Genomic DNA, 21,112 nt, shown 5'->3' on the forward strand with positions numbered 1-21,112 from the left:
TGCCATAGCATATCGCAACCCTCAGCTTTTTAAAGGGCTGAAGTAGAAGGGGGAATTAATAAAAACTGCCTCCCTACACTTTCATCCACAGGGACATCCCAAGAGCAGTTCTCCACTCATAGTCAGCCTGGATGCAAGGTGAAGTAATGTGCAATTCTGTGTGCTGTTTCAAGTGTTTATTTTTTAAAAAGTTATAATGTTTTAAAAGTAGCGCTTTAATTGAACATTTGGTTTAATAATTTTAACCCCAATCTTATTTCAGATGTTCTGTGTTTGTCTATATAGGAAGATATTTTGAGTCCCATTTGGGTGGGATATAAATCATATAAACACACAAACAGATAGATAGGTAGATAGACAGACAGACAGACAACAATTGTGCTTTAGAAAATAATAAAATGGGAACTACAGCTGCATTAAAAATCATGTGAAAAGCTCCAGGTTCAATCCCTAACACATCTGGTTAAAAGAATCTCATGAGGAAAGCTGAAAAAGACCACTGCTAGAGTTCTTGGAGAACTCCTGTAACCACAATAGACACAGATTGTGGTGATACATCAGTCTGTGGATCACAATGTCCTGCACGTAGAGCTCCATGCTCCTCTTTCCACCAGAAGGTAGCTTTCAAGCCTTGATGACTCTGTCATGCCTCTTTATTCCACCAACTCACTTGAGATCTGGGGCAGCAACCTCAGATTACTTCTCCCAGCAGCAGAACTGTGGTAAGGAAAGTGGCTATCTGCTCCCACCTCCTCACCCCAGCTAATAAATGACTGTGTGAACTATGAGGTTTGCCTTGTGGGGTTGTTTGGATACTGAATATAAGGTACTGAATACCGCTTTGGTCAACATCAAGAAAAAAAGACATGCACACAACCTTCAGTTATGCATGCAGGTCATCAACAGATTCTAGTCAGTGAGGAATTTGAAGAATAACCATTGGAAAGAGCACCATGGCAACTTTACATATTCACATGATATTGGAAATGCATGCTAAGTATAAAGCAAAATATTTGTAGTATCTGTACTGGAATAATTTATAGAAAATTATATGCAAAACTCTTCTTCAAATATACCTGTATCTGATGAAGAGATTTAAATATTGATAGGTCAAAAGGTAAAAGATGTTCCTGAATGTTACTGGTTCCAAAAGGTCCACCTGTGCCAGTTACCTGAGAACAAACATTAAGAAAGCATTAAATACACAGGAGTGCTAAATACACAGAAACAACATCTGTTTAGCAACTGAATACATTATCCCGTTAAGATCCAGATGAGGTTAGAATTTCTTTCCTGGCAAATAAAAAAGAAGACTTTTTTTTACTAGTTACAGTAGCTATACACAATGTAATACAGAGTTTGAAAGCACAGTTGTAAAGATGCAGTCCACTTAAGCAACTAAATTGAGGCTGCCACCTTGTGCGTACATATTGAATCACAGGGCATTAAAGATTTTAAAAGCTGTCAGGTTTTTTTTTAATTTTGAATTATCTTGAGGTATACAGATAATACATAATTATTCCACAAATTAATACATGAGCTGAATAAAAAAAAGCCTTCTTTAGGATTTTCTTGGTAAATGGAGATTTTAAATCCACTAATCCTAAAAGCCAACTCTTATGTATGATAGTCCTCCTGGTACCAGTAAGGGCTGTTTGACAGTGGAACACACTCCCTCAGAGAGTGGTGGAGTCTCCCTCCTTGGAGGTCTTTAAGCAGAAGCTGGATGGCCATCTGTCAGGGATGCTTTGATTGAGAGTTCCTGCATGGCAGGGGCTGGACTGGATGGCCCTTGTGGTCTCTTCCAACTCTATGATTCTACCACTTATATGTAACTCATCTCCCTGGGGTAGTGAGTGTTTTCCAGCAAATGTCTCCACATGTATCAATTAAAGCAGAATATTTGGATTTGGTCCTACAAGTTCAACTACACTGAAGCAAACAAGCACCTAACACATCAGAAATAAACAAAATAGGAGCCTCTGTTAGCAGACAAAGAAAGAACCATGTGGGACATTTATATAATCTCTTTGAAAAACTAGAGAGCAGAGAGACAGTTCTTTTAATACAACAGCTCCTTTAACAAAAATCTTTTAATCACCAGACTACAGTTGAAAAGATGAAGAAGGAATGAAGGGAAGTCATTAACATAGGAATGAAAGCAGTGAAAGGAAGAGTTCTCAGTAACAACAATATACCAAGCCATTTTGAATGATAATACTCTTAACAGGCAACTAAGGGCTGGGACAGATGGCTCAAATGTGGCGTGGTGGCGGCAATAGTAGGGTTCCGGACCGCACAGTAACTGCACGGTCCGGAACCCTACAACATGTGGACACAGCCTAATGGCCGCCTCCTGTCCACATGGGGGCAGCCATCTTGGCATAAGCGACGCGCAGCATCCGCACGTTGCTTACGGCACAAGTTCACCATTGGCTCACTGGCGACGTAACCTGGGAAGCGCAAAAAGAACCTGGAAGAACCGGGTTCTTTTTACTGCAGAGGGATGCCACGCTGTTTGGCAGCTGCGGCCTCCCTCTGGAGGTAAAGTAGGCACCTGCAGATCGCCATTTTTTGGCAGTATGTACCTTGTCTAAGTCTATCTTTTCCAGTGATAGCTAAAACAATCTTCTATACTAGACTAGGGATGTGGCTTGTTTACTACATCTTCCTAACTTTACTCACTACTGGTTATTCTGGCTAGGACTGTGCAAGTTTCAGATCAACCACATCATGATTCTTCATCCCCAGAATCCATCTGAATGAATTGACCTTAAATATTTTTCTTAAGGCATCTTTAAGGTTTCCCTTTTCTTTCCTCTCTAGTACTACCAAGCAACTAAAATATTTACATTAAAGAATGTTACCTTTAAATATTTGAGTCTACATGCAAAATCAAGAATGTGTCCAAGATCACTTTTGGCATCTCCATTTGCACATGTTGGCTTTCCCTGACACAGCTGCTGAGTAATGGCATATAACTGCAAAGGTCTAATATTGAAGACCTCACCAGCCATAAGCAACTGCTCTCCTGAAAAACAAGCAATACAGTTTGGGCAAGCATTCACCAATATTACTGAGAGAAAATTAGGCAGAGAAGTCATCATTGAGCTTTATAAATAACTGAAACATTAAGGCAAACAAAATTCTAAAAAGAATTTGAGAAGTTGAACTGGGAAATTTGACTAACATTTCCTTCATATCAGTCTGTCTACCTACTGCACTAGGGATGTAATTTTAGGCAAATTTCAACATTTCAAATTATCCCCTTGAAAATTTTCTGTTTTTCAACAAAAGCCACCATCCCTTTATCAGAGCTGCTCCTAACATTGTATTTCACACCAATTAATATGCTACGTGATGTGCATACTGCCATATATTGAGCATCACTGAATACATCCAAGGATATATTTGATTTAATTAGCTACATCTCTAGCAATACACATTAACTCTATACATGCAAGTAAGTCACAATTAATTCAACAAAACTGATTACTAGGCTAGTGTAAGACTGCATCTTAAATTCCTTACAGATTTGTGGGAAACTGTTACAGATACTAAGAATTCAATCCCACCCATCTTGCAGTAGCAGCCCTTCCACAACCAGGCAGGGTACAAGGAAATACATGGAGAGATAGGACTGAGGTGCTGATCTATTAATTCTGCTCAGAAGCCAGCATCAACAAACTTCTCCTTTCCCTCAACTTCAAGCACTGAAGCCTGAGCTTGCTCCCCCACCTTTGTTGACTATCACTTTTCCCTTTTGTGATTCATCTCTTAGACTGTAAGTTTGTGGGCAAGGACTGTCATGTATGTTACTGGCCTCAGATAAAAGGATCTGCAGGGGCAGAACAACATCAGTAATGGAGTGGGGAGGCAAGGCTTCTTGGGCATCAGCTTATCAGGGCTGCTGGATACCACCGTCCCTGACACCCTGTCCCCCACCACAGAAGACAGAAGAGGCAAGAATAACGACCATCTTTAGCAGCTCTCATGTACTGAAGAAGAAAGAGGTGCAGAGCCCGGCTATTTTTTTAATGCTTGCTGGAGCACAGTGGGAGAGGCAATCAGAAAAACTGCAGAGCAGATGATTTTCTTACTCCCACAACTGTCTAGCTCCAGCAAGCATTTGTTTTAATTGGTGGGGTTCTGCATTATCCCACCCCCTTCACTCCTGGGAAGGTGCAGTTAGGGCTGCATGAACTGTTGCTACCATCACACTTCTTCCCTTTCTCCTTCTTCCCTGGAAGTGAGGGAGCATGGGCAGGTAGGTGTGCATACACTGAAAGGAGTTATCAGTACTGAAGAGCAGCCATAACAGCTTCTCCTTTATTAAGAAAAGGGGTGGCCCTCATGAGGTGGTAATGCAGCCAGCAAATGAAGGGCCCATTTCTGCCTCTTGGCCTTTGGCCGCTGACTGGTAATCTACATTGCTGCCACTCTGGGCATCTTTTCAACTGAACAGCACAGCACAGCGAAAATGCTTTAAATAAACATAAAAAGCATGTGATGTCTGTATGCATTTCATTACCTTTATGAAAGAGTTCTTCAGCTAGTGCAGCTGTGATTCCAATGATTTCCTGCAAACAAGGCACAGAAACAAAAATTTCTATACAACTACTTTTTCAAGATATAAAACAATATTCAACATCACGTTTTGTAGAAGAATTCAGTCGCAACATATGACACAAAATTAAAAGGTGCCAAAATACAGAAATTACAGAGTTGGGGAAGGGATGATGGTTATTCATGTTGATGTGCTGTTCATCCGCTGTGTAGTTATTGGTGAATTTTGACTAAATGCTGAGATCTAACCCACTTGGTCTAGTCAGAAATAGAGACCTCTGAGTAGGCTGGTTCCCGTATAACATGAACTGAGAACTCTACAACAACATGCTCCCTTGATACCTGCCCATCATGGCTGGCCATCCAGGGGGGTGATGCCTTGATGGCACTTATCAAAAATGTCACCAATGCATCCCTTAGGAAAGGCTATGTTCCAAGATTTTTAAAGGAAGTGGTCGTTAGGCCGCTCCTGAAAAGGCCTTCCCTGGACCCACTGGATTTGAAAAACTATAGGCCTGTATCATATCTGCCATTTTTGAGCAAGGTGATCGAATGAGCTGTCGCCCTTCAATTCCAAGTGATCTTGGATGAAACTGATTATCTAGATCCATTTCAAACCGGCTTTCGGGTGGAGATTGCCGTGGTTGCTCTGGCTGATGACCTTCGTCTAGGCATCGACAGAGGAATCATCGAATCATAAGGTTGGAAGACACTGCAAGAGCCATCCAGTCCAACCCCCTGCCATGCAGGAAATCTAAATCAAAGCATCCCCGACAGATGGCTATCTAGCCTCTGTTTATGACATCCTCTTGGATCGCCTGAGAGAGTTAGGAATTGGAGGCACTGCATTACAGTGGTTCCATTCCTTCCTCTCAGGCAGATTCCAGAGGGTGATGCTCGGGGACTGCTGCTCCTCAAAAACAGAGCTTAATTGTGGCTTCCCTTAGGGCATCATCCTGTCCCTGATGCTATTCAATATTTATATGAAGCCGCTGGGGAAAACCATCCGTAAACATGGGGCAGGGTATTATCAATACGCTGATGACACCCAAATATATTTCTCCATGTCTCGGTCAGCATCCATAATGACAGATGACATTTCTCCCCTCAATCAGTGTCTTGAAGTGGTAAAGGACTGGATAAGAAAAAAAAAATGACAAATTGGAGGTACTTACAGTAGGGGCCCCCAAACCAGGTAGTGGGTTGCAACCTCCAGTCCTGGATGGGGGCACGCTCTCCTTTAAGGACTGTGTTCACAGTCTGGGGGTGCTCCTAGACTCGTTGCTTCACATGATAAATCAGGTGAATGCGATAGTCAGTAGTGCCTGTTATCAGCTCTGGCTGATACGCCAGCTGCGCCCTTTCCTGGAATTAAGGGACCTTGAAACTGTAGTACATGCACTGGTAACCTCACGACTCGATTTCTGCAATGCACTCTACATAGGGCTTCCCTTGTACCTAGTCCGGTAACTACAGTTAGTACAAAACTAACTGTAGTTTCCGGCTGATCAGCCAGGCTGATCACTGGTACAACTAGAAGTGATCATATTACACCTATTCTGAAATCTCTTCACTGGCTCCCTATTGGTTTCCGGATGCAGTACAAGATGTTGGTGATTACCTTTAAAGCCCTACATGGCTTGGGTGTAAGATATATAAGGGATAGTCTACTTCCATACAATCTGCCCTGCACCCTCAGGTCCTCTGGGAGGAATTTATTGCAACCCATAAAAACCAGATTAACAGCAACCTCCCAGAGGATTTCTCCGCTGCTTCTCCCAGACTGCCTTGCCGGAAGAGATCCATCAAATAACCAGCCTAGGCAGCTTCAAAAAAGCTGTCAAGACGGATCTCTTCCAGAAGGCCTTCCCAGAATAGTTCAATCTAATTTCTGTACTCTCCCTACTTTATGTAACCACTGCCTCTACTAGAAAATTGCTGTCATTTTAACAGGTTGAATATTTAAACTGTATTGTATTTAATCCCGTTTTAAAAGGGGGGGGGTTCAATTTATTTATTGAGAGTATGTATTATTCCAATATATTCTAATCATGTAAGCCACCTTGATTGCTGCAGCAGAAAGATGGGGCATAAGAATAAAGTTTATTATTTATTTATTTATTTTACCTGTGCTTCTGGAGTGGTTAATAAGAAGAACAAATTCTGCACAAGAGCTCTAGATGTTCACGTGTATTTTAGGATACTTGCACATGAAGATTGAATTTCTCTTGACTAAAACAATGGGTATACCATCACAGATGGTGGGCACCCAAGACCTCAATGCCTTGCGTGATTTGCAGAAAGGGAGCCAGGAAGGGCATCCAGGAAACTGTCCTAAGGCACACAAACTGATGCCCAAAAGTGTCTGGCTTCTGATGTAGGGAAGGAATATTCTGAAGTCTGATATTTTTTGCTTCTATCTCCTAGTCCATAAATTTTGCCAAGTCTGCCTTATCTCTATGTCTGTGAACCTGAAAATATTAATTTTGTCCCAAGCCACTGGCCTAAGTATTATGATAAAATTTATTCATACTCTGTTGGCTGTTTTAAGAACACACATCAGTTTATCAGATGATCTACCAATGAGTAAAATGAATTTGAAATTATTTCCCAATAAAAATGAAGGTAGTAAATTAGTGTCCTTTTTCTTCTGTTTTTCTTTTTAACAAACCAGGATTAGAAAAACAAACAAAACCATTGGGTTTTTAAATTATTTTAATTGCAATTATGCTTACACAATAACAGGTTTGCTTTTCACTGGTACTGCCTTTGATACTACAGTAATGAAGCAGAACTGAATGAAGCATGTATTCTACTAGAAAGAGCAAACCGATTCCAAAATAAAAAGGTCAATAGTTCCTTCAACTTTTCCTCTATATAGAGAAGGAGAGAGGAAGCCAAGCCTACATTTCCATTGCTCCATTGGAAAATCCTCCTTAGAATTTGTCATGTCTGAGTTTCCATGTTATAAGAAAATGCCATAACATATTAAACCCCTCAAGAAGGCTGTATGATTATAAAAAGTCAGAATATACTTCAAATTTATATGAAATGGTTATTTTATATACAAAATATATAACTTAATCATTTAGCATCCATCCATTAAGGAGGACACTTTTCTCAAAAGGCTTTAATAGTATGTTGTCTTTAAAAAAACAACATTTGTTGCAGAATGTTTACATCACTTAACAAAACATACCAGAAATGTAGTGTAAAAAAGAAGAGACATTTCCACACACCCTTACTTTTCATGCTTTGTGGCTCCTCCACAAAGCATTACGAAGCTATTTTTTTCCTTTTTGTACATGCTTGCATTTTACTCAAAAGCCTCCTTCCTCCTTAGTGGGGAGGGGATTGGGAAGGGACCATTTAGTATTTTATTGCAATGTATTTTTACTGTTGCAACCTGCCTGGATTCCTAGTAATTGGGCGGGCTGTAAAAATTATTATTATTATTATTATTATTATTATTATTATTCATATCCCACCCCTTATTATTATTATTATTATTATTGAGCGAAAAGCAGGTACTGTATATACTTATGTATAAATCTAGAAATTTAGGTCAAAAAATTGACCCAAAAAACCTGCATCGACTCATCCATGGGTCAATATAGATACTGTACTTTGACTCTCATTTTTTAAAAAGGGAACTATCTTCCAGTGAAAGGAAAGAGTGCAATTTGTCCTGGAAGCACTGACCTCTATTCTCTTATCCATCCAGCCTTTAAAAGGAGTACAGAGTTATGTCTGCTGGAATTTTGTAAGTTCTTTGGCATTGTTTTTCTTTGCTTCATCATTTAGATCCTTTGTTACATGCCCCTAAGTTTTACCCTTGACTTATCCACGGGTCATGTAAAAATCCATAATTTTGGCTCCCAAGCTTGCACTCGACTTATACATGAGGTCGACGTATAGTCGAGTATATACGGTAATTAATTTTCTTTTTAAACAGGGTTCTGATTCTGGATGGTGTAGTGGGTTTGGCTTCTGCCACTAGGCAGAAGGGTTCTGGAATCATTGTTAGCACTTAAATTGTATGAATGACTTGCTAGATAATTTTTATATTACCTTGGCAATTCAAGGTTGTAAAAAAAGAGGAGACTAAGAAAGGACTGGAAGAATGATTTTTTCTCTGTTAATAACCTGTTTGCACAGTTCTTGTAGCTATCAACTGGGGGGGGGGGGAGCCACATTTGTACACTTTGATTTTCTTTGTTTGCTTCTGTACTATATAACCACCTTCCAATAGACTCCCTTGGGGGAGATGCACCCCAGCTAAGGGGCTTCCCATAGTGAGCTACAGGGAATTGGACTGCCAGTCAGAGAGAGTCTAGGTAGAATGTGTTGTTTAGGGGCCCAAATCTACCTCTGGCTACAAGGAGATGCTGGATCTCATCAGCAAAATGTGACCACCAGTCGTCTTTGGACAACACTGGCTCTTTGGCTTAATAACGGAGATGAGCACCATCCTCTACAGTAGGTTACACCTGGACATTCATGTCAAGGGAAAACCTTTACCTTTAAGAACATATATACCACCATGCTGGATCAGACCAAAGGCAACAGTGTACTATTGCCAGAGTAGCCATTCACTGTTTGACTCCCTTCACAGAATTAAGAAATATCTTGTATGATGTTCTGAAAATACTAAATTTAAAAACTAAAAGCACAACAGCATTATGCTAGAAGGACGACTGTAACTACAAAGGAAACACTTGTGGGCAGTCAGAGAAATAGCCCACCATTCCATTTAATACAAAAATGAGAACAGCTATGAACTCAAAATGTCTGAAAATTGCACCATGGCACTATTGAATATACTTACATATAAGTGAAAGTGTAAAAACTGAGACAACACCTTGGGTGCAGCTAAGGGAAATGTGACAAGGAGAGTCTGTAGATATACTTCCAAGTCCTTTTGTCTTTTTTCCACCAAGCTTTTGGAATTTTTGCCAATAATCTTCTTGGGAGGCAGTAGATTTTTATCTATTTTCTTTTCTGAAACAAGCTGTAAAAGACAAACATGAGTCCATGACTGAATCAGAGTATTAACTTTTGTGAAGACACTCATACACTGAATTACCTCCCAAAAATGGGCAGGCAATTCAGTTTTTCAATTCATAAAAATATCTCTGTACAATCTAACCAGCAGGTCTTGCTTTCTGACAGTTATGGACCGCTTCACATGAACAAAAAACAAATAGATAAAATTGTAGAAAATGTAAGTGCTATGTTGTATAGTATGTGTGTCTAGCATTATTATTGTTATTATTATTAACCTTTATTTATAAAGCGCTGTAAATTTACACAGCGCTGTACATACAATCTTTTTAATTAGACGGTTCCCTGCCCTCAGGTTTACAATCTAAAAAGACATGACATAAAAGGAGAAAGGAAAGGTGATGGGGGTAGTAGGCTAATACATATAAAGTACGTAGCAATACAGAAAATGGTTCGATAAAACAGGCATCAAAAGAATATCAAATAGCAAGCGACAATTATGCAATGCCTGAGAACGCTTCTCTGAACAGGATGGTCTTCAACTCTGTTTTGAAGCTGGTTATAGAAGTGATGGCTCTTGCTCGCGGGGGAAGAAGGTTCCAGGAGTGCGGGGCAGCAAGTGAAAAGGGGCGAATACGGAATGGGGCAGAGGAAATCCTGGGCTGAGACAGCAGACCTTGACTACCAGAACGGAGGGCCCTGGTGGGAAGGTGAGGAGAAAGAAGGTCTGATAAGTAAGGAGGGGCCAGCCCATGGAGGGCTTTAAACGTCGACAGCAGGAGGGGGAGCCAGTGAAGGGATGTCAACCCAGGAGAGATGTGGTCAGAGTGGTGGGCGGATGTGATAATGCGTGCAGCTGAATGCTGGACAGAGATTAAAGGACGGAGGTGAGAAAGAGGAAGCCCAGCCAGGAGGACGTTACAGTAATCAAGTCGTGAAATCACTAGGGCATGGACCAGGATCTTGGCAGTAGAGGCGGAGAGATATGGTCGGATTTTGGCAATATTGTACAAAAGGAATCTACAAGCCTTGGCTGTGGTCTGGATCTGAGGGATACACGACAGAGAAGAATCAAAGATGAAACCAAGACTGCGGGCTTGCTGGACTGGTTGAATAGAAATGTTGTCCACAGAGACAGAAAAGGAGTGTTGAAGGGTGGGCTTATCTAATTTGCCTTCAAGGCAGAATTGCTCCAGGTAGTAGTCTGAAGACTTCTCAACCTGAATCAGATGGGGATTGTACTTAAGAAGCATCCTGTAGTTTTTTCTTTTTTTTCATTACATGAAGCATGTCAGCATTTTGGGTCAAAGCAGAACATTCACTACAACAGAACTATCCAAATGACTACCATTCAGCCAAAGATGTTCATTTTAGGATATTTACCTTTTCGTGCAGGTCATGGAAGTCACTGTATCGATGTTTGACTATCCACTGATGACTCCCAACACTCACTTGAATTATATATACCTAAATGAAAACACAACTCTTTAGCTGATCAAGAAACCCAAGATAGCCATTTTGTGCATACCCAAAGGAAAATGCAAGATCTCTTCAGTGTTCAGGACACTGCACAAATTAAATGAAATCTACCAAGACTACAGGATATCTACTTTCACACTTCTGAGGTTGACACAACCACAAGATGACAAAATGACAAGTACAAACAAAACCAAGGCCAGTTTCTAGTTATACTTAGCCACCACTTTTTGTCATTATTTGAATTATCCATTTTCTTTCACTTGCAGAAGAAAATTTTGTTTGAAGCCCATAGTCATCCAGCCAACAACACAACAACACTCCAATATTAAACCAGTGTGGAAGTAACTATGATAAGTGCACTCATGTAAAAGGGGAATGGGGAGTAGAACAAGCTATCTACACCTTCCAGCAAGATTCTGTATCAAGGCTTACTACATATGTATTTATTGAATTTCTCTCACATCTTTTCCCTGGACAGGCCAAGGCAACATTCATCTGCCCCTTTGTAACCTCATGACTTAACAAGCATACTACAACAGGTGAACTAACAATGTACTGTACATCATTGCCGCTTAATTGCAGCATACTGAGAATCTCAGACAATACTGTACTGCAATAGGGTTTGGCTGGACATGTGGGAGTTGGTACTATTGTGCTAATCCTTCCATGTCCATGAAGATACCTCATTCTATGCATTGGAGACAGGGAAGGAGGTGATTTTTGCCAATTATCCTATCCTTGTTGTCCCTTAAGAACACCATAAATCTTCTCTCCAGGGGTTGAGGGAGCCTTTGGGCTATGCTATCCAAGGCATGGTGCTGAAATGCTGAAAACCTACTTCCTTGCTGGGATGGGTATTCTGAGAAAAATTCTACTTAGAGACCGATTCCACAGGAGGAGAGACAGTTGAATCTAATTCATTATGTCAGAGAGAATCTGTCTCTTAAAAAAGATTTCACCTAGCTATAATGCTGCTGGAGTCTCTTTTTGATTCAAGTGCAATCTGAGGTAATTTGGCTCATATACCAGAGCAGGTCAAGAATAAATATCAGTAGAAGAATCACAATGCCTCAAGCAAGTCAGAGATATGGAAAACACACCGGATATTCAGGGTAATACCAGCTTCCCCCTAGGTATTTTAAGATGATAACACATCCACCATCCTAATGCATCCCACACTTTCTTTTATTACTCATCTTTAAAAACTACTGAGAACAATCAATCAAAGTTGGATTTCTCAGAGAAGAAGCGGGCAAGTTATTATAACTGTATTTTAAAGAAACAGATAAAGAGGCTACCCTGTAACAATGGAACTAAAATTTCCCCGAGTTAAGCTTCTAAAACCAAAACATATTATTCATATTGAGAATCTTTCATGAGGCAAAACAGCTTCTTGGAAAGAGATCAAGTCATCTGACATAGACGAAATTGCAAAAAGTCATAGGGCATGTGACCCTAACAATTGGTTACACTGTGATACTATGGTATTTGCAGCTTAGGCCTCATTGGTCTGATACATGTCAGAGTAAAAGCCTGTATTTATCACTAGCTATGAGATACATCAATCCCACAGAACAGGAATCAGTGAGAAAGCTTTTATGGCGGCGGCGGGGGGGATGATCATATCCACAATGCCTGAGACAAGATTTTAAATTATACAAATCTTCATAAAAGTGAATGGTCAGAAAACATGTCAAGGTTTTAATATCAGTTTTAAACATTATTTCAGTGTCTTACACACTGCCATGGCAATGCATAAAATTGGACTATACAGGCAGACCTCAGCTAGCAAAGCCTCTAACAAAGACATCCCTTTTTCAAAGTGTTTTAATGGCTTCAGGGCCACTTGGGGGTGTGGTGTTTCCATCAGCAAAATCTAATACATAAGCCTCAGCTTCTAGACCAGTGGTTCTCAACCTGTGGGTGTCAACCCCTTTGGGGGTCAAATGACCCTTTCAGAGGGGTTGCCTAAGACCATCGGAAAACATGTATTTCTGATGGACTTAGGAACTGAGACCATTGGTTGGGACTCACCACAACATGAGGAACTGTATTAAAGGGTCGCGGGATTAGGAAGGTTGAAAACCTAGACAATAGCAAAACGCCTCAGTAAATTCTACATTGAATTCTTTCCCAGTGACATTTGCCTGTTGAGTTTTGTTGTTCAGTATCCATATTTTCTTAAATAAATTTTTAGAACACTCTTTTAAGGACGTGTGACAAGGCCATGTGCTCATTTTGCGACAGCAGCTCTACTCTCTTCTGTTCTCCCCACCTAATCTTAGCCATGACTAAATACACTATCAGTATGGACACAGTCACAGTTAACATCAAACAATGTCCACATTTAACCAGAACCTGAAACTAATTAGAAGACCAGCTTTAAAAGAAACACAATGGTGTATCAATGTTGAATACCATCACAGAGACATGCTCAAATTTGTAACTCATAATTTATGAACAGTGCTGCAAACACACATGCACACAAACTGATTTCTCTTATAAGCAATGAATAACATGGGTGCAGAGGTACAGCGAACTGCCTGTTTTCAGATAGTAGACAGCTATCGAATTAATTGCTACAACAACATCTTTGTTCCTCTTTCTCTGCACGTAAGCATGATTGCATGGCCATTCCCATCTACACTGAAACTTACACAAAACCATCCTACTGAATTCTTTTAATTTACCTTTACAATGATATTGTCAAGTGGCTACATAATGCCATGTCTTCACCACTTTCATAATGTGATCCATGACTCGCTAGGAAACAGCAGCCAGGCAGAAGGGATGCATGCAAGTCGTTTCTGATTTGTGGTGACCCTAAGGCGAACCTAAGGCTTTCTTAACAAGTTTTATTCAAGAGAAGTTTTGCCTGTGCCTTCTTATGAGGCTGAGAGGATAGGACTCGTCCAAGGTCTCACAGTAGGTTTCTGTGGCTGAGCAGTGATTCGAATCCTGGTCTCTAGAGTCACAGTCCAATGTTCAAACAACTACGTTATGATGGCTCTCTTTTACATATTACTTGGAGAAATTCTAGAGGTATGTCCCACTGAACAGACAGAAGTGTTGCTTGAATGCACATATATAGAACAGCATTCGTGTTCATATATGATTACTGCTCCAAATATTTCACTGCAAACATTTTAACTTACACAGTTAACAATATATACAGAATGGAAAAGCATGGGTATGTGTTTGCTTCTGCTACCCAAAGTACATTCCATTTTGCACTTATTTCTAAGGAATCATAGTAATGAAGAATTATCAGCAACACAGACATAGATAGTAGCTGCAGTCTACAGAGGTTGTACATGGGCGGCAGGGGGGGATGTACACAGCTGGAAGCATCTTTGAAGTTTTCACCGCAGCAGCTTCAAGTACCACTGAAGCAGCAAGCTGTTTTGCAAACTGAGCACTAAGAAAAATACTGCAATAATGATTTCAAAGAAAGCTCAGGCTACACACTCAGTTTTCTCCTGGGCTCACCTTACTCTGGACTGTGACCCTAGAATCACTGCTATAATCTCTATTTCCTACTGAAATACAATAAAAATAAAATAAAAATACATAAAACAAAAAATAGACTTTTTAAACACTTCACATTAAAGAAATGTGTTTCTAACTCTGAAACTTCATAGTATGCGCATTGTCACCAGAAGTGACACACCTATCCTGCTTTTGCTTTGTGTGACTTGATTATAATGGGAATATCTAGAAAGGCTAATGTTTACAATCCATATTGCCAGGCAAGCTGTTTTGGCCTTGCAGGCTTTATCAGAGGCACAGCTGAAAGGATAAATCCTAAATACATCAGAACAGACAAGTATTTGCAACACCCCTTATAAAACAAATCCACATGCTCTTTTACTGTTGCTGTTGTGTGCCTTCAAGTTGTTTCCAACCCTAAGAAGAAACTATCACAATGTTTTCTTGGCATGGTTTGTTCAAAGGGAGTTTGCCACTGCCTTCCTCTGAGGCTGAAACAGTGACACTTTCAGAAGGTCACCTAGTGGATCGTCATGGCTGAGTGGGGACACACAATAACTCAGAGAATCCTGTGAACAACCAACATGTTCATCCACACAACTTGATAATTCTTGCTTGGACCCTCAAACCAATGAGAGCATCTAAACTAGGCAGGACTTGAATGTTTACTATATTGTATGAACCACAGCTCCTGGCTTGAGCTGCAACAGGAACTGCAAACCACATTTTGTTCTTGTTTTACTAACCCTGGCTTGTTTGGGATTCCTAGCTTGTTTCTCTCAGTTAATACAATCCACTAAACCTTTAATGTGCGGGCTTTTCAGTTCATTCTCATCTGCAAAAGAAGCCAAGCAAGAATAAATGGGTCACACACACCAGCATGCAACTTATCAATAGGCCAGCTTTTCCCATACTTTTGGACTTATTGTTGCATGCCATGACAGCCAATTGATGAAGCATATAAATACTGGAAAACTGCAAGTCCATGATTTTACAAAGATTGAGGCTTGCCATTCTTATGCTATATCTCATGGGTGTGAAATTCCATATAAGAATCAGGAGTGTGTATTAGCCTGTTCTGTAAACATACCATGTAACTATTGTTTTCCTTTTCTTAAGATGCTGCTTTTGTAGGCAGCCTCATATTTATCTATTTTATGCTGACTGGAGCCACAGTGTTGCAACCATATTGTGGTCATACCTTTTTTAGGGCAACTCAAAAGGCAAAAAATTCTGTGCCTGCAAATCTCTTCAACAGGCACAACGTTCGTAAAAGCTAGGAAGAGAGAAAAGAGAAAGGGTGGGTGGTGGCCGGGGAGGGAAAACCTGACATTAAAAAATAATGATCTCTGCATGTTATCTCTAGGATGGAATGTGGAGAAAGTTTGCAGACACAGGACTTTGAAACCACAGTATGATATTTTGTAACCAAAGTTATTCAGTAATTATGGGCAGGGACAAAAGGCAACTGGATTGATAACTGAATTTTCCTTCAGTGCAACAATATCCTCTACCTGGTCTAAAAGAAGGACAGATTTATAAAAGGGTATAAGGCAGGTTGTCTTCCCCCAACACCCAGCTTGTGCCTCCTAAGGCATCTGCCTGGCTTTGACTAATGACAGAGCTTGCTTTTCTTCTCTTTTCAATTGCTTGCTTTTCTTCTCTTTTCTATTACCTACACTACATACTCAAAGCAAGGAAATGTTTCCAAAAATCATCAAACTGCATTTCTATCTCCTCTAAGTGTCTCACAAATACTCCTAACACTCTGTAAAGCATTGTCAGAGCACTCTGATTTCCAACACTTTATATGCAAATGTCAGTGAAATCAATGTCGCCTACTTTAATTCAATACAGGTATAGAACTGTAATGTAAGTACCACTTTTAAATGGATGTGCTACAGCCCTTCATACTTTTTAAAAAAAATAGCATCAGAATAGATACAAGAAATATGCATCAATTCACTACATTCCCTGTAGAAAATGGCTTAGGTAACTGGAAAACGCATCCATTTTCAGTTATGTAACAGTTGTTTGAGATGTTTAAATTCTGGGCGTGTGGGTAGGCTCACTCCTAAAATGGGAGTGTTGGGTAACTAATATACTGCTGTAGATAGACAATTCTGTATAAAATGACAGAAGAAACGTACAACTGCTGCGCTTCCCATCAAAGCATCTTGTTTTCCTTCCTCTCCCCCATTCAAAAAGATTAGGTATCTGAGGGTATTTCAGGAGCTGTGCCAGTGGTTCATACACTGAATTTGATTCAAGATGTAAAAGGTCCCCAGCCCACAATTCACGCCCTTTCCACATTTTGATTTAACAGATATACTCATACCCAAACATATTAAATGCTTATTAAATTTTCAATCCACTTTGCTCTATATTATGGATGGAAAGGCAGGATTACCTTGAGGGCCTTTTCAGCAAGTCAGCATCACAACTTGGGGGCCTGAGATTTGAAATGACCATCTCAAAGGGCAAATATGCGAAATATAAACCCTGAGTGGAAGGAGACCTGCATACACTCTCATGGGAGTCTTAATTTTCCCTCTGGGAGTTCCTGGTCTCCTGCATGGAGAGGAATCTCCAGCCCAAGGAAGGGCTCCATGGAACTGGGAAACCCAAGGAGCTAGCATTCAAGTACCAAGGGAGGTTGGCAGACACCTCCAGAGGATCCCCTCCAGCTCTGTCCCTTTGACATGGGTGGCCTCCTTTTCCAGGACCTGTCCTACATTCCCACCTTCTGTCCAGGAGGAATTCCACAGTGTCATCCATACTGAGGCTCACTAAGGCTGCCTCCACACTGCAGAAATAATCCGGTTTGACACAGCTTTAACTGCCCTGGCTCAATACTATGGGATTCTGGAATGTGTACCTTTGTGAGACATCTAGCCTTCTCTGTCAGAGAGCTCTGGTGTCACCATAAACCACAATTCCCAGGATTCCCAGGGCAGTTAAAGGAGTCCCAAACTGGATTATTTCCGCAGTGCGCTTTGGAACTAAGGCTGCCTCCACACTGCAGAAATAATCCAGTTTGATAATGCTTTAACTGCCCTGGCTCGGTGCTAGGGGATGCTGGGAATTGTAGCTTGTTGCAGCAACAGAGCCCTCTGACAGAGAAGGCTCGATGTCTCACAAAGCTAGTTCCCAGAATTCCCTGGCTCAATGCTCTGGAATTCTGGTAAGTGCATCTTTGCTCTGGCGCCATAACAAACTGCAGTTCCCAGAATTCCATAGCATTGGGGCAGGGCAGTTAAAGAGGTGCAGTGTGGAGGAAGCCTAAGAGGCAGGGACTGACATTTCTATGCGTGTTTCCAGCTTCTATTTTGCAACGCCCTCCATTTTGGGCAGGACTGTGAAGCACGGGCTGACATTCCCATGAGTGCTTTTAAGCTTCCCCTTTGGTCCTGCTGCCCCTAAGCTTTCCCTGTCCTCTCCCATCCCCAGCCTCAGGAAAGCCCCAGAGAGCCTCACCGTGTAGGTCTCCACCAGCTCCGAGCCGAGGACGCGGACCCCTTTCGGCGGGTCTTCCTCGCCTTCTTCCCCGGGTCCCACCGCCTCCATGGCGCTGACCACCAGCGGGGCGCTCACTCTTGGGCCTCCCTCCTCCTCAGGCCAGCAGCTGCTGCTGCGCCGCCTCCTTCTGCCACCTCAGCCAGCCACTCCAGCACCGCCGCCATCTTAGATTCCCCTCAGCCTCCTCTGAGGGGAGGAGACAAGGGAAGCCCCGCCCACCGCTACAACATTATGCGCCGCTGCCGCCATCTTAGTTCCCCTTTAGCCTCCTCTGAGGGGAGGAGACAGGGGAAGCCCCGCCCACCGCCACAATATTATGAATCCTCGGGGGCGGGGCTAAGGACTCCAGAAAGGGGACGGGTGGGACGTACCATCGAAACTGAGAGGGGGAGGAGGAAAGATGTTGTTTTCATGATCGTGATGGGAGTTGGTTCGTCTGCTGCGCTCATTTATTTCTCCCCCCACCCATGGATAAGTGGATCTGCCCCTGGAAAATAAGGCCCTTTGAGGCAGAAATGAGGGGAAAGTCTTCGTCAGAAGCAGTTCTAGTCCTTCTGGCCTCCCACCCCCTCAAATCCTATTTATTTATTTATTTATTTATTTATTTCACTTTTATTTATGCAGGCTTTCTCCCAGGAAGGGACTCAAGGCGGCTCACAAGATCATTATTTTTTTAAAAAAACCACACTTTTTTTGCAATAATTTTATTAACTTCTATCACAAATAAACTTTAACACACTTACAAAATTGTACATATATATACATTCCTTGTGTTGTTGATTTTAATGAATTCCTTTTAATGTATATACGATTTTAATTGTTAAATCGTATTTCATTATGTATTAGTTTGTTTTTACTGTAAGCTGCCTCGATCTTATTCGGAGTAGGCGGGATACAAATAAAGTTATTATTGTTGTTATTATTATTATTATTACAATACTTTCTACTTCCTCACATCTTTTTCAATTCCGTATTATAGACATTAATTCCTGACTTTTTATTTTCCATTAATAATTTTCAACATTACGTGGTAAATAACAAAGACTACATATATATATATATATATATATATACACACACACACACACACACACACACACATATACACATATACATATACACACACACATTATTAAAATGTCACAATAAAAGTTTTAAAATGGTTAAAATCATCTTGTTAAAAAGATATAAAATCAATTAAAACGGCAGACACAGTGTGATCTGTTCAACTTGTATGTGGAAAATTTCATAGCAAAAATTTAATTTGTTGCCTGCTATATATTATTGTTTGAATGCTTTCTCTGCCTGAGAATTCTAAATACCCCTCCTTAAAACTGCAAATCCCAGAATGCAACAGGAGGCAGCTAGAGCAGTGAAAGTGGAATAGTAGCACTATAAGAGTATAGTGTGATAAACATCAAAGAGTGGAAAGGTCAGCCAGGAAAGAGCTAGAAAAGATCATAAAGAGCAAAGACGGACAACTGAGCTCAAACGTTAGATTTGTATAAACCATTGTATTCCTCATCGCCACGTACAGATGTGAGAGCTGGACAATTAAGAAAGCGGATAAGAAGAAAATCAACTTATTTGGGATGTGGTGCTGGAGAACAGTGCTGAGGATAGCATGGGCTGCTAAAAAGGCAAACAAATGGGTCCTTGATCAGATCAAGCCTGAACGCTCCCTGGAAGCCAAGGTGTCAAAACTGAGGTTGTCATACTTTGGCTACATCATGAGAAAGCATGACTCATTGGGAAGGACAATAATGCTAGGAAAGGTAGAAGGCAGTAGAAAGAAAGGAAGACCGCACACCAGATGGATAGACTCAATTAGGTCACAAGAATGAATTTGCAGGACCTAAACAGAGCAGTGGAGGACAGGGGGTCTTGGAGGTGTCTCATCCACAGGGTTGCCATGAGTCAGGGTCAACTTGATGGCAGTTATCAACACAGTACAGTAAAAAAAGAAGAAGAAAAGACTGGGTTCCATATTTCAGCTATTTCCTCTTTGGCAATACTCTGGTCCCTAAACTGTTGAATAGACGAGGGACAGCCAGAAATTAATATGCTTTGTGCCTTAGGTCATAGCACCTACAAAAAGTCCCACTAAAGCTGCTGAAAGGTCAGCCTGGTGAGCTTACCCACATGACCTTGTGTAAAAAACACCTCCAGACCATTGTACGAATCTACTGCCATTTGATGAGTTAGTTTTAAGAATAATTGTATTATTTTTATTGATGTATTTTATATGTATTTTATTATTGATGTATGGGTTTTAACAGACTGTAATCGATCCACCTGGGAGAGGCAGGAAAATATAAATAAAATTATTATTATTATTATTATTATTATTATTAATTTGCCCTGTAGTCAGTGACCAGATGCTACGCACTACGGTCAGTCCACAAACAGAACAGGGGCTGCAGCACCCTCCTGTTCATGTTCCCCAATTGCAATCCCTGTATAGATAAACTTGTTGTGTCAGGTACTGGTAGTAATAAGTAGTAGCCCACATAACCGGACCTTCCATGAATATATATCCTTGTTATCTCCCCTTGGGTGGATTTTGACTCATGGTGACCCTACAAGTTGAGGAATTGTATACGCCCAATGGTCTTGCTTTAGCAGGGCCAATCTCTATTAGCTCTCTGCTGTTCCATTTTTCAATTGCTTTTAAAATGTTCCTATATCTCCTCCCACTTTCCTCCTTTGTCCTCAGCTTATTTCATTTGCTGGAAACCAGTGTCATACCGAGGCTGGAGCAAGCTTGGCTTGCGGCGACCTCCCAGAGGGCGTTCTCTGCTGTCGCCCCCAAACTCTGGAACGACCTGCCGGATGAGATCCGTCAGATAACATCATTAGACAGCTTTAAAAAAGCGGTCAAGACGGATCTCTTCCGACAGGCCTTTCCAGATTAACCATCCCGGCCCAGGTTCCCTGATTCCCTCATTCCTCCCGTGGCCCCATCTTAGTGATGGTTGAGGATTAACAGAGGGACATGAGGGTTTTTAGTTTTTAATTGTTTTTATGCTTTGATATTGTGTTTTAATATGTTATA

At 41.0% G+C, this 21,112-nt stretch overlaps 1 protein-coding gene across 1 annotated transcript in view; it reads right to left on the bottom strand.

Annotated features, from left to right (window-relative positions):
- NISCH (nischarin) overlaps positions 1-18,258 on the bottom strand; it is a 43,744-nt gene extending 25,486 nt beyond the window's left edge. Inside the window, exons 1-6 of the mRNA XM_089524370.1 lie at positions 18,016-18,258; positions 10,954-11,037; positions 9,395-9,577; positions 4,532-4,580; positions 2,868-3,031; positions 1,077-1,172 (exon numbers count right to left, since the gene is read on the bottom strand). Of these exons, the coding sequence (XP_089380496.1) occupies positions 1,077-1,172; positions 2,868-3,031; positions 4,532-4,580; positions 9,395-9,577; positions 10,954-11,037; positions 18,016-18,105 (666 nt within the window). The 5' untranslated portion in view covers positions 18,106-18,258. The remainder of the gene's footprint in view (positions 1-1,076; positions 1,173-2,867; positions 3,032-4,531; positions 4,581-9,394; positions 9,578-10,953; positions 11,038-18,015) is intronic.
- Between the last annotated feature and the right edge of the window lie 2,854 nt (positions 18,259-21,112).

The sequence above is a fragment of the Sceloporus occidentalis genome, unplaced genomic scaffold (assembly GCF_023333645.1).
Source record: "Sceloporus occidentalis isolate IW3139 unplaced genomic scaffold, rSceOcc1.0.p SCAF_1, whole genome shotgun sequence".
Taxonomy (NCBI): domain Eukaryota; kingdom Metazoa; phylum Chordata; class Lepidosauria; order Squamata; family Phrynosomatidae; genus Sceloporus; species Sceloporus occidentalis.